At 37.6% G+C, this 15,005-nt stretch overlaps 1 protein-coding gene across 7 annotated transcripts in view; it reads right to left on the reverse strand.

Annotated features, from left to right (window-relative positions):
- Positions 1–15,005, reverse strand: part of AK9 (adenylate kinase 9) — a 100,834-nt gene that overhangs the window by 57,663 nt on the left and 28,166 nt on the right. For 4 of the 7 annotated variants that reach the window (XM_039870215.1, XM_039870204.1, XM_039870247.1 and 1 more), the window contains 6 exons: positions 12,553–12,651; positions 7,689–7,831; positions 7,428–7,608; positions 3,895–4,039; positions 204–302; positions 50–115 (listed from right to left, as the gene is read on the reverse strand). In XM_039870215.1, coding sequence (XP_039726149.1) covers positions 50–115; positions 204–302; positions 3,895–4,039; positions 7,428–7,608; positions 7,689–7,831; positions 12,553–12,651 — 733 coding nt within the window. Of the gene's footprint in view, positions 1–49; positions 116–203; positions 303–3,894; positions 4,040–7,427; positions 7,609–7,688; positions 7,832–12,548; positions 12,652–15,005 lie in introns of all 7 variants that reach the window. The other 3 variants (XM_039870231.1, XM_039870223.1, XM_039870239.1) reach the window with 2 other exon arrangements.

The raw sequence follows: 15,005 nt of genomic DNA on the forward strand, positions 1-15,005 counted from the left end.
CAGTTCATTTTGTTACCATTTCTATCAATTTTAACAGCTTTATCATTACCTGACTTCATTTTGGCTTCTTCATTCTCCTCTAAAGAGCTTTCTCTCCGGGATTCATGAGTAAACACTGTAATGAAAGAATAATATGCTTTATCAGCTAATCTGTTTATATTAGGAAAAATTTTACCAGTAACAACAGCCATATATTTCTTTACCATCTTCATCAATTGAAGACTGCACCTCTTCTATGCTTTTATCACTTGGGAATATGCCATATTTCTTCATTTCATAGGCTGCTTCAAGTTCTCTTAAAGCTGAAAGATAGTATAATTGGCTGTTAGCAAAAGGTAGTTAGGGGTAACAGGTATAGTGATTAAATCCTCTGCTCTAAATCCAGCACACTTGGGTGTGAGTTCTGACTCAGTCAGCATGGCTTTGGTAAATCATATGATCTCCTTGTCTCAATTTCTACTACACAAAATGAGGATCATCAAACCAAAAGCATTGTTACAAGGATTAAATACGATAATGAATGTTAACACTCAACTTAGAAGAAAATGCTTGGCACACAGGAACCTTGCTCCATGTTAGCTGCCATCCTCTGTATCGTGATATAATTTTCTACATTAAAAATCCTCAATATTCTCCATTGATGAATTTTTCTTAAAAATATATTGGAGTAAAATTCACTAGTAAAGATATTCCAATTTTTTTTAAATGTTAAGAAAGGTTAACCCTATTGCCAGATTTAGAATAATTAGTGAAAAAGAAAAAGGCTTTCATGTTTGTAGCATATGAGAAGTAGCATCTATTTCTATATTCTGAGAAGGCAATTTGAGGAATGCTTTAAAATCTATGATTTTATGCCATAATGTGATATGAAAGGAATCACTACAGACTCCAAGAAACATTACAGATTACTGTTCCTCCAGGAGGCTAATGAGAAGAAGAGAGAGAGATTTATTTGGCAATAATGCATTTTTGCCTAGCAAAAGTTCAACACTGCCATGTAAAAAGAGGCAATTTTCCTTGCTATTTAAATAGTTTCAAGCATAGAAAACGATGGGAAGCTTCCCAATTTATGTAAAAAGTTAATGAAACCCAGATAGCAAAATCTGACAAATAGAACACAAAGAAGAAAACATTATATACAACCACATTTACAAGTGTAGAAAAAAAATCCTAGATTAAAAGCCAAAAGAAATAATGTTAGAATAATATGCCATGACCGAGTAAGGTTTATTTCAGAACTACAAGAATGGTTTGATGTTGGAAAATACATTAGTATTAATTGATCAAATCAATAGGTCAAAAGATTAAAAACTTGATAATCATCTTGATAGAGGCCAACGAGGCATCTGATAATGTTCAACATCTATTTCAGATAAAAATACTTAATACCCTTACAGAGAAACATTAGAAAGGATCCATTTTAAAGAGGCCCACTATCACTGCCACTATTTCACATCATTCTAGAACTGCTAGCACATAATTAGTCAAGAAAGCAAGCAAGCATAAATAATGGGAGAAGAGGAGCTGAAACTACTTTTTTTTTTTTTTCAGATTGGCTATCTGGAAAACTCAAGAGACTCAACTAAAAATCTATCAAAACTAGCAAGTAAGTTTAATAAGGTGGACAGTTACAAACAAATATGTAAGTATCAAATAGCTTTGCAATGTACTCGTAATAACTACTTAGAATATACAATAGAAAATGATTGCACTCAACAGTAACAAAACGACAAAATATCTAGGAATAAACTTATTAAGAAAAGTGTAGATAGCACATGAGGTAAGATACAAGATGTTAACGAAGGATATGGATATTAAACCTAAAAAACAGTGATTTCATCCATCTGCATGAGAAGACTTAATAGTAAAGACACACATTCTTGTCCAATTACTGTTTAATGTTAACACAATCCTTCCACTAGAATTTGTTGCAGAACTTGACAAAATTCTACATGTATCTCCAAAGCCTAGTACAGTTCCTGGCACATTCATTTTATGGAATAAGTGAAAGAATACCCAGGAATAATCTTAAAACAAAATGTTCTGAGGAAAAGTTCATATTATTAGATTAAAATGCATCATAAAACTTTAATAATTACATTTTGTATTACAGGCTGTAATAGAAAGATGAATAGAACAAAAAGTTTGAAAGTTTACACACATACATACAAACTTAATATTAAGATAAAAATAGCATTTGAAATCTCTAGTAAAATTATGGATAATTTAGTAAATATTATTTGTAAAATGGGTCCACCGTTTTGAAATAATAAATTTAGATTCCTATCTAACACAATTTATTACAATAATTACATATTAATTAAAAAGCATTATTTTAAAATGAGAGAATGCAATTTTGCGTATATCATAGGATCATAATTAATCATTACAGATATGAATAGAAAAAAGAGAGGGTTGAAGAACACATCGAATTCTTAACAGGGGATATCTCTGGTGAGTATGAGTGAATCTTTTTTCCATCTGCTCTTTACAGTTTTCTGTGACCACTGGAAAGACATAGAGAATAAGAGCACAGACATTGATCTGAAAATCCCAATCACTTGCTGGCTGCCAACGGTGGACAAGTTACTTAACCCCTCTGAGCCTTAGTTTCTTCACCTACAAAAGGAGAGATAAAAATACCTACATCATAAGGCTTGTTACGAGGATTAAGTAGTGTAATGCTTGCAATGCATTTAGCATAGCCACAACGTATGGTAAATGCCCAATAAATATTATCTGTTACGACTTTTGTAAGGAGAAACGCTTTATTAGGATAAGAATATTTGGAATTGAGGCAGTGATGGCTATGTTAAAGGACAGTACACTGTCACAACTTCTGAAAATCCAAACAGTGGTGGTTGAATCTAGCTTAAAATTGCTGGAGCTCATCTCAAATTTTGGATCCTTAATAACTTAATAACAAAATAATAATTTTGGATCCTATACACTATGTAGGATCCTACATAGGGTATAGGCAGTGCTGCGCTGAGAGAATCCCACTAAGAGGAAACATTTAGATTAAGCTGTTTTCCTGTGTTCTAATGTGACTGGTTATAAGAGTGCCAACTATAGATATAAATTCTACCAAAGCCAATCAATGAATTTCAAAAAATAGCCATAAAATAAGGCCTCTCTTTTTTTCCCAGAGGAAAATAGGAAAAAAACCCCAAAACAACCCTTGCGTCTATTCTAAAAAAAATACAATATGGAGTGAGTCATAGGAAGAGGCAGAATGGTTGGGAGAAAGAACACTGGGATGTTGGAAACAAGGAGTCAAGTCTCAGCTGTGCTACCAGCTGAGTGAGTTTCAGGAAGCCCTTTACCTCCATGTGCCTCAGTTTTCTCACTTGTAAAGTTAGAGAATTGTGTTAGCTGATCACTAAGGCTTCTTCCAGTTTCACCTCTTGATCACCTTTTGAATTTAAAATTAATATTCCCCAACTAGAAAGATTTAATTTACAATCAGAGCTAACATACAAGTCTGAAACAACAATAGCAGCAACGACAGCTGACTCCATGAGTCAGGCGGCGTGGTGGTGGTGTCACAGGCGGCGTGGTGGTGGTGTCACGATTGGTGTAGATAAAGGCCCAAGTTCTGCTTAGCCTCTGGCCAGCAAACAGACTCACGAAAGTAAAGAATCTAAGTTTGGAAGCTCTTTCCGATTCCTTTCCTTAGATGTCTAGAATTGAAATCTTCTCTTTTTATGAATCAGGTTTATGTACACTAATTTCTTCAACCATTTATTGAGAGGCTTCAATGTGCTAGGTGCCAGACATACCAAGACAAGCAAACCAAATTCTTGCCCTCAGGTAGCAAGGCTTCATTGTTGACCTAATCTTAAACACAAACAAACGAACAAAAAAAATGAATATTTTTAAAAGATGAGTTACCTTGTTTTCTAGCTTCTAGTTCTGTGAGAAGCCGTTCTTTCACAGTTTTAATAGCTACTTCGGTGGCCTCAGCTATGGTATTATTTATTAATGTTTCAAGGGCTTTATCAAAACGTGGTTGAACAAATTTAGCATAGTCAACTACCTGCAAAGAATATTTGAGAAAACCAGTATAAGCACAAGTTACTGTAAAATTTAACACGTTGTTCATCTATATCTGTATCTGTATCTATTTATATCTATATACTTATCTATCTCAAAAATCTTAATGCTGCTTGAGATATGCTATTTTCAGAATTCACTGATTTTTGAGTACTTGCTTTTATAGAAATTCAGTATATTTTTCATGTAAGATTATATATTTATGTATGTATATATCATGTAATATATATTCAAATTACATATATATTTTTTAAAACAACTTTGTATGTATAACTTACATACAATAAAAGGTATCCATTTTAAGTATACAGATTGATGAGTTTTTACAAATATATACATATTAACAACAACTGCAATCAAGATATAGAACATTTGTATTACCTCACAAAGTTTCCTCACGCTTCTTTATAGTCAGTTCCTGGGCCCTGGCAACCACTTTCTGTGTTCTGTCACTACAGTTTTACCTTTTCTAGAATTTCATATAAATGGAACCATATAATATACCATCTTTTCCAAGCTTTCCTCTCTTATAATGTTTTTGAGATTCATCAGTGTAATTGTGTATATCAGTAATCTGTTAGTTTTTATTGTTGAGTAGTATTATTGTACAAACATACCAGTTTTTATCTGTTGATGGACATTGGGGTTGTTTTCTTTTTGGGACCTTTATAAATAAAGTAGTAATGAACATTTGTGAAGAAGTCTTTTTGTGGATATACGTTTTACTTCTCTTGGTGAATATCTCAAAGTGGAATTACTGAGTCACATGGCAATTGTATATTTGACTTTATAATAAACCATTAAACTGTTTCCAAAGTAGTTGAACTATTTTACATTCTACCTAGATACTTACCAACACTTGGTTTGTGAATCTTTTAAATTTTAACCATTCTCATAGGTCTGAAGGAGTATCTTGTTTTAGTTTAAATTTACATTTCTCTAGTCATTAGTAATTTTGACGCTTTTCATGTGTTTATTGGTCATTTACTTACCTTCTGTTTTTAAGCATATGTCGACTTTTGCCCATTTAAAAATTAAATTATAATTATATATATATTCTAAGCCCTTTGGCAAGCAGATAATATACTTCATACTGAATTGTTAGAAATAGATTTCTATATGCTTTTTAAGTTTAAATAATATTTCCATATCTCTAGATTCCATTTTGCTTTTCCTTCAATATGTTTATATTACTTTATTCCATGCCAATAAATATACATTTACATAATTATTTTTTAGTGGATGTATGGTATTGTATCAGATGAATATATCACAATTTATTTACCTAAAATACCAATAATATATATTTAGGTATACATATTTTTACTAATATAAACTAGATTATGATTAATACAGTTATGTACGTATTTGTGACAGTTTCTTTAAGAAAAATCTATAAAATAGAATTGACAGTTGAAAGGATTTTAGGCTTCTAATTGCCATCCCTAAAGTTATACTCTCACCAGCAGTGTATGAGAACATACTTTTCCCCATCCTCATGACACATCAACCTTGAGTGTTAATAATGATCTTTCAACTCCAACAGTGAGACTGACATAACTGGTTTTTTGGCATCTCTCTGTTTAATGGCTATTCTCATCTATTATTTTGTAATTTGCCTGTTTGCTATATTTTTTTCCATTGGGGCTTCATCTGCACGTTAAATTGTAAGAACTCTTTATATTTTAAAGTTATAATTCCTTTGTATGACACATATTGTGATGATTTTAAAACATGTGCACATATCCTTTAATACTCCTCTCTGCAGAAGGTGGATCCTAAGTCTCCTTCTCCTCAGTGTAGGCAGGACTCAGTGACTTGCTTTAAATGAAGAGCATGATGCACTTTTTCATTAAAAAAGTAAAACTGCAAACCACAGAAAGTGGTATAAAATATTTATAACACCTATAATAAAAACAAGAACTTGTATACAGACATTAAAAAAAAACCTTCTATCAATAATATGCAAAAATATTTAAAAATGGGCAAGAACTGTTGGTGGGATTATAAATCGGTGTAGCCACTATGGGAAACACTATGGATGTTCCTCAAATAATTAAAAATAGAACTACCATGTGACCCAGCAAATCCACCAGTGGATATTTATTCAAAGAATCCCAAAACATCAATTCAAAAAAATATCTGCACTCCCAACGTTCATTGTAGCATTATTTATAATACGCAAGAAATAGAAACAACCTAAGTGTCCATTGATAGATGAATGGATAAAGAAGATGTGGCACATATATACAATGCAATATTACTTGGCCATAAAAAAGAATGAAATCTTGCCCTTTGCAACAATGTGAATGGACCTAGAGGGTATTATGCTAAGTGAAATAAGTCAGACAGAGAAAGACAAATACCATATGATTTCACTTACATGTGGAATCTAAAAACAAAATAAATGAACAAACAAAACAGAAACAAGCTCATAGATACAGAGAATCAACTGACGTTTGCCAGATGGAAGGTGGGTTGTAGGAATGGGTGAAAAAGGTGAAGGGATTAAGAAATACAAATTAATACAAATTAGCAATTATAAAAATAGTCACAGGGATGTAAAGTACATCAGTGGTCCCCAACCTTTTTGGCACCAGGGACCATTGCTCCCATGAGAATCTAATGCCTGATGATCTGAGGTGGATCTGAGGCAGTGATGCTAGTGCTGGGGAGCGGCTGCAAATACAGATGAAGCTTCACTTGCTTGCCCACCTCTTACCTGCTATGCGGCCTGGCTCCTAAAAGGCCGCGGCCTGGCTCCTAAAAGGCCACGGCCTGTACCAGTCAGCGGCCCCGGGGGATTGGGGACCCCTGCTCTACATTCCAATGATTCGTCAAATGCTTTGGCTCTGTCTTCAAATTATATCCCAAGTCTGCCTGCATATTACTACCTCTACTGCTGTCACTGTGGTCCAAGCTAAAAATAAATCACTTACTGAGGGTGGAGAACAAGATCACTGTGGGGGGAGATCAAAAAACTGACAGGCCAGAAGGCAGGGAGGGTCATCTTTGTCGATACCAAAATTACCAAGAATTAAGACAGGACTGAGCATTTGGAGAGAGTGACAGTGAGCAAGGAGGGGTATAACCCAGGAAACAGCAGACTGGTGGAACCAAGAGACGTAATGGGTGGTATCGTCTGCATGATGTAACAGTCAAGTCCAGGGGTTTTTTGGAAGCAGGGAGGGACCATGGTCTGGAAGCTACAATAAACAGCAAGGAGGAAGACTTCCCCACTCTAAGCCCAGTGGAATAGTTACCCAATTGACAGTGTAAAATTAAGAAAACTTAGTACAAATCCAACAAATTATACAAATTATAATCAAGTACAGATAGGTAGAAAGCTAGCTTGACAGCTAAGTAGTTACCTTTCCTTTGTAATGTTCTGCAAGCAAATTGCTAAGTGTTGTTTTCCCTGAAGACTGAGGTCCAAATATGAATACTTTACATGGTGGTGCTGGCATAGGTGGAAGAAGATAGGGACGTGGGTTCAATAAAAATTTTTTAAATGTTTCTTCTGATGACATACAGTACATTTTACCTAGAAAACTTAAAATATGCCATCATCATAAATGACTGAAAGGAGATATGGGCAAGTTTTAAAAGTAAGTTCTGAAAATCTTACTTACCTTGCAGAAAAGTCTGGCAATCCTTGATAGATGTTACCTTCTTTTAAACTCACAGGACATGTCTGTCCCCATCTGCTTCTCTGCCATCTGTATCTTGGTGCAATAAGTTTATAAGATGCAAGAGTACGGAACAGCTCGTCCTGTTAATAACCAATACCACATTAAACATGTGGGTATAAGTTTTGCTGAAATTAACAGTTTTAAGTATTTCATTTCTTATTAGATAGTGCTTTAACATTTAAGAAATAATTTAGAAAGCAAATTTTGACTCCTTTTCTTAATTGCAATCATTCTGCACTTGTTTAAAATTTAATAGTTTTCCTTTCTGTTATAAGACCTTGTTTAAATTTTACTGAGCATTTTCTATTATAAGGTAGAATGAGCACAAGGTAGATAGAGCATTTTCTATTACCTGTTTCAGAAAACAGATTTGGAAAAGTTCTTACTGAAAAGGTTCAAAAATGTACCAGATTCTTAGTCAATTTACTTAAGTTTTTAAATAGTAAGATGTTATATACAGATTATTTTGCATTTACTTAGCTCTTTCATTCACCTTAAAATGTAAAGTTGCCCTCAGCAATCCTTTCTGTTGGTGACCTGCAGGGAAGTTAAGAATCAATTCTCTACAGACCACAGGATTGCTGAAGGTTCACTGCCCTTGTGCTACCTTAGCAGGGGATGAGAGAACTGGAGAGAGCTGGCATGGTGGGCAACTTCCCAGGGGTCGCTGTCCAGGCTGGCTTCCTCCCATCTTCAGAGGTGGTTTTCACATTATCTGCTGGTTACAGAGCCGACTGTGGAGGGCAGATGAGAGTGGGAGCAATGGCCTTGCCTGGACCACTGCAGCATCAGAGATCAAAGGGGCATGCACAGAGCAGAGATGCTGCATGAAGGTCCCCATCTGAAGGCCGAGAGAAGTAGCTAATTGTAGAGGAATGTGTCAATGCTTAGGGGAGCTGCATGAGACTGAGAACCTTGTCGGTAGGGCTAACCCCCTTCTCCATGGAGTCCAGAGCCTATGAGCTAGGGACTGAAACGTATCCAATCAAGGCAGGAGGTAGCCACTCTTTCCTTATCATCCCCATTTCCCATGCCAACTTGGGAAAAGTGTTTGAACAGCAGACCATGTTTCTATCTCAACTTCAAGCCTCTGGAGACGCCTGTCTGGCAGGTGATGAGGGGCGATGAGAAGATGTTTTGGATGTTACCATCTTAAAAACGATCCGGACAGCCTCTGGTTAAAGGCAGCCAACACGTGCATTTGCATTTGCTGCTTTCCTAAAACTTCATGAAAATGATAGCAGAAGAATGAAAAGAGGAATGAACTCATGAGGACACAGAATGGGAGGAGATATCAGAGGAGCTGACAGCTGACCTGCCACAGCTACACATTTTTGAAGCTAGACAGCAGACAGACAAGTGGTAAGTGACTTAGAACAGAGAAAGGTAAAGGCTCAGTGTCTGTGGTGGCAGGGATGGGTGTGAGGTGCGGTGGGGACGGCAAGAATCAAGTTGATTCACTTGGCAAAATCCTCGAGAGGCTCAGGACCTGTTGACACCAGGCACCTCTGAAGGGGGTGAATGGACAGCAGAAGACAGGAGGATTGGTTGAAAATCTTTAAAAGGAGATGCTAGTAGCCAGAACCCCTATCCATTTCACTCAGTCAGCCAACTACCCATTCCCTCAGCCCTACGATTTGCATTTTCAAACCATCTCTCCTTCAGTCATTAGACTGGAGGCTTACTTTCTGGAGAGACTGCACCAGAGGATCTTATGAGAGGGGCCCCAGACATGGCAAGGGGGAGGCACGAGAAAGTCAGCAGTTACAGCCACTATACTCAAGTTCCCCTTCCACTCGAGCCTTACGGTGAGAACCTCTGGACCATCCCATGGTCCAGCAACAAGGCAGGCAATGTCTGGCACAGCTCATCAGCTTTGCTGCCAGCTCTTTTGTGATGGGGTCAATGCCCCTGCACAGCATCAGTTAATTTGCCAAGCCCAGTACAAAATGAAAATGCAGGGCCCTTGTTCTAAAGTTATTAAGAATTTCAAGACTGTGGCAGCAGACCATTAAACTAATTGTGGGGCCCTTCTAAACTCGAGGTCTTAGACGACTGTGCAGGTCATTAGCCTTTGAAGCCGGCCTTGCCCCTGCAATACAGCTGTTAAATATTTTGAATATTACTTTTGGTCCTAAGCACTTTACAAGCATAATCTTATATAATCTTTATAATAATACTATGTGGTAGGGGATATTACCCCCTTTTTAAGCAACTAAACAAAGGGTAAGGTTAAGCAAAGTCACAGATTTGATAGACTGTAGATGTGGAATTTGAGTCCAGATTTGTCTGATTTGAAACCCAGCGCTGTCACTGTCTGTGCTGGATGCCAGTCTGACATGTGTTTCCTCCCACCTCAAACACAAACCCACATCCCCACCCACCCACACATCCCCCTCCTCGCTAATGGCTCATCACGTGTTTCAGCTCTCACACTCTTCTCCAGGGAGTCCGAGTTCCCATGAGGGTCTCTGTGCCTCCCAGCCCTGTAAGCCAGTGGTATTCCACCCTGGCTGTACTGTAGAATCTTCAAGGAGGTTTTAAAAAAAAATTTAACAATTTTTTTTAGTAGTGGTAAAATATAAATAACACAAAACGCAGCGTTTTAACTATCTTTAAGTGTACAACACAGTGGCATCAAGTACATTCAAAATGTTGTGCAACCGTCACCACTATCCATCTTCGGGACTTTTTCATTAACCCAAACAGAAACTCTGCACCTTTTAAACAATAACTCCCCATTCCCCTTCTTCCCTCAGCCCCTGGTAATCTCTGTTCTACTTTCTGCCGCTATGAATTTGCCTATTCTAGGTACCTCACTTAGGTCTAATCATAAGTGTAACCATACACTATCCATCTTTTGTGTCTGGCTTGTTTCACTTAGCATAATGTTTTCAAGGTTGAACCATGTTTTAGCATGCATCAGAATTTCATTTCTTTTTAAAGCTAAATAATATTCCATTGTATGCATATACCATGCTTTGCTTATCCATTCATCTGTTGATGGATATTTGGATTATTTCCACCTCCTGGCTATTTGCTACGAACACTGGTGTACAAATATGTTTGAGTTCCTGCTTTCAATTCCTTTGGGTATATACTTATCAGTAAAAATGCTGGATCATATGGTAAGTCTCTAACATTTTCAGGAATACCAAACTGTTGTACACAGTGGCTGTACCATCCTCGACAATACTTGTTATTTTTCATTTTTTGGACACACACACGCACACACACACGCACACATTTAAACACTTAATGGTAGTAATCTTGTAGTTTTGATTTGCATTTCCTTAATGACTAGTGATGTTGAGATTCTTCTCATGTGTCTATTGATCATTTGTAAGTCTTTGGAGAAATGTCTATTCAAGATCTTTATATTGATTTTCTTAAAATTACCTGCCTTTAGCTGAAGGACAGTCCATTCAAAACACACAAGAACTTCAAGATTTATCAATCTTGATCAGCCAGGTTCTTCATTGTCCTAAACTTTAAAGCAGGGATTTCTTACACTTAAGTGGGTATAGGAATCCTCTCTGGATCTAGTAAAAATATCTTTTGAGGTCCCACATCCAGACATTCTAGTTCAATCTGTCTGGGGCATGGGCCTAAGGAAGGCATATTTGTAGTAAGCTTCCCAGGTGATTTCTCTTGGAGGTGATTTGGATTGCCAGGGAGAAATACTGCTTAAAGAATATCTGAATAATGACTGCATTGTGCACCGTCACGACTTCTGCCCTTTTTATGAAAAAGACGGCAGGCATCTTAGTCACATCTTATGAACTATAACCTTACTCCTATGCCTATGAGGGCAATAATTTCTAAGGATAAACTTTCTAGGTGGGAAATTCTCCCAGGTTTTATGGATACTTAAAATTTTCCTTCAATAATGACCTGGAGGAGGAGGTTTGGGACTCAGCCTCTGTGATCCCCAGGCCCACCTTTTTTCCTCCTGCGCACCGGTTGGTGCTACTGAAGTCCCAGAATGTGTTTCAGTTATGGGACCTCTATGGGACATCTTCAAGGAGAGGGATTACAGAGTACAGGACAACAAAGTGACCTCTCTTCAAAGATTACTTTATTTGAATTATGATACCTATTTATAATTCTGGTTTTTGTTTTTTAATTTTGATTTATATAGGAGAAACTAAACTTTCCAGAATAGGTCAATTCCTCTAATTAAAGTCCTTGTGTGTGCTCACTTTGGCAGCACATATACTAAAGCCCTGTGGACTTTTGAGCACTTAGTAATTACAATTTGATCTTCATCACATGTATAATATGCCAGTGCCAGGAACATAGTAGTTATTCTAAAAAATTGGTTGAATGATCGAACAAATAAATGAGTACTTATGGCGTTGAGGGCTTTTATGTCTTTGCCTTTTTTGGTGCTGCACATTTTTTAAAGTGAACCCAGTTTCTTCCTTTCCTCTTCCTTCCTCTTCCTTCCTCTTCCTTCCTCTTCAGCTTCCTTCCTTCCTTCCTTCCTTCCTTCTTCTTCCTTCCTTCCTCCCTCCTCCTCCCTCCCTCCTCCTCCTTCCTTCTTTCCTTCCTTCCTTTCTTCCTCATTATTCCTTCCTATGGTTGATTGTTTTGCTTTTATTATTTTTCTTTGCTTCACAACTTTTATTTTGTTGTATTTAGTGTCTATAAGAATATTGTGCTAATATTAAACTTCTTCCCAGAAATCAAATCCATTTTTATAAAAGGTATCCTGAAACTCCTTTAAACCCTGGAAGGATACAAATTAAAGTAACAACATATAGTGAAAAGGAACACTTTCAAAGAGTTAAAGATAACTTACATTTTCAATTGTTTCATTCATTTCTTCCTCTGCACTCTGAAGTTTAGTTAAAATAGCTGCTCTTCTTAGGTTCAGATATTTAAGTCGATCCATAACTGTCTAAATTTAAAGAACAAATCTTTAAATACATTGACATTTGAACATTTCAAATATTCTGAAAAAGTGATGAGCCCATGAATGGAATACTCCCTCGCTCCTTTCTAGTTTCTGATTATTTGCTGGCAATCTTTGGTGTTCCTTGGCTTTTAGATGCATCATCCCAATCTCTGCCTTTGTTGTCACATAGCTATCTTTTCCCCGTGTATCTGAGGCTCTTCTCTTGTAAGGACACCAGTCATATTGCATGAGGGCCCACCCAGATTCAGCATGACTGAATCTGAACTTGATTATAATGAAAAGATCCTATTTCCAAATAAGGTCACATTTACAGGTAATGGAGGTTAGGACCTGTTTTGTGGGGACACAATTCAACCTATAACAGTCTGCCCTCTGGTCCCCAAATATTCATGTCCTCAGAGGTCTACCTCTATGGGACATTTTCAGGGAGAGGGAAGACAACCATATGAAGATAGAAGCAGATTCTGGAGTTACGCTGCCACAAGGCAAGGGATGCCTAGGGGTGGGGTACCGGAAGCCAGAACAGATAAGGATGGATCCTTCTCTAGAGACTTTGGAGGGTGTATGACCCTGCCAACACCTAGATTTTGGACTTCTAGCCTCCAGAACTATGACAGAATAAATTTCTGTCATTTTAAACCACCTGGTTTATGATATTTCTTATGGCAGCCCTAAGACACTCTGTGGAAGAATTCGAAACACAGAGTCTGAGATAAGAGATGGTGAGACAAAGTCCTGATGGCATATGGTAATCTGTGGTAGACTGTATTTGTTCACAATTCACCCTTCCTTCTCCTCCCCTGTTAATTCCCTAGTTTGCGTTGGATAGAGTACACTTCCCTATCCCATTTGTATTGAGCTTCTCCATGTAACTTGTTTTGGCCAATAGAAGGTGGGCAGATGTGCCAGGGTACCAGTGCCAACTAGGGCCTTAACATGCTGCATGCTTGGCAAATTTAAACCAGGCCTATTGGAGTTTCTGCCTTCTCCTTGAGGAAAGTGTATCCCAGGTTGCAAAAAAATGGTGAAGTTCTGGATATATTTTGAAGCAGAAGCCTGATGTTTAAGACTGATAGTTTGATATACGATGTGAGAAAAAGAGAAGAGCAGCTGGAAGGATGGATTTGACATTTACTGAGAGGGGAATACTGTGAGAAGAATGTTTTTGAGACAAGGTGGTGATGATGGTGGATCGTGAGTTTTACCCTGCATATTTAAATCCGAGATTACATCTGTGAGGTTATAGAAAATATATATTGGTTTCTGCCTCTGATTCCTGGCACGGAACTCCCCAAACCCTTGTAAATTCCTCAGTGATAAAGCACTAGGAGCATCTTTTGTTCTATTGAAGTGACTATGAGTAAGTTCCTGAATGGCTTCTGAATGGGGGCTGGTCACCAGAAAGATCAAGCCATGATTAGAAGCTTGGAATTTTCAGCATCACCCCTTATCCTGCAGAGAAGGGAGAGGGGCTAGAAACAGTTAATAACTAAGAAAGCCTCCATAAAGTCCCAATAGTTTGGGGTTTGGAGAGCTTCCAGGTTGGTGAACACATCCACATTGGGAGGGCAACACACTCCAACTCCACGGGGACAGAAGCTCCAGAACTTGGGACCCTTCTAGGCCTCGCCCTGTGTGTATCTCTTCATCTGGTGGTTCATCTGTATTCTTTATCATATCTTTTAATAAATTGGTAATGTAAATAATGTAAGTAAGTATTCCCATGAGTTCTGTGAGCCACTCTAGCAAGTTAATCAAACCTTAAGAGGGGGTTATGGAAACCTCCAATCTATAACCAAGGTGGACAGAAATTGGGGTTAACCTGGAAACCTACTACTTGTGATTGGCATCTGAAGTGGGGTGGGAACAGTTTTCTGGGACTGAACCCTCAACCTATGGGAGCTGACACTATCTCCAGGTAGACAGCTTGAGAATTGAATTAAACTTTAGGACACCTAGCTGGTGACACAGAGGATTGCTTGGTGTGGGGGAAAACATCCACACATTTGGTGACTAAATGTAAAAGAAGCAAAGTGTTCTGTGTGAGGGTAAAGAAAGACTCACGGGTGGAAAACAGAGTTTTTCCAATACAACATCCAATTGAATATATTGAGTAGCAGTTGATTATACAAGTGCAGAATTCAGGGGAAAGGTCTGGGATAATAATATGAATATAATAGTTGCCAGAGTTTAGAAGGTATTTAAAATCATTGGACTGGATAAAGTTGTCTAAGCAGTGAGGGTAGCCCGAGAAGAGTGAACAAGGAGTGAGCTCTGCGATCTTCCGACACTAGAGGTTAGAGATGGGAGTGTCCAGTGAGGGAGAATGGACCATA

Source organism: Pteropus medius, unplaced genomic scaffold (genome assembly GCF_902729225.1).
Source record: "Pteropus medius unplaced genomic scaffold, Ma_sr-lr_union100, whole genome shotgun sequence".
Taxonomy (NCBI): Eukaryota; Metazoa; Chordata; class Mammalia; order Chiroptera; family Pteropodidae; genus Pteropus; species Pteropus medius.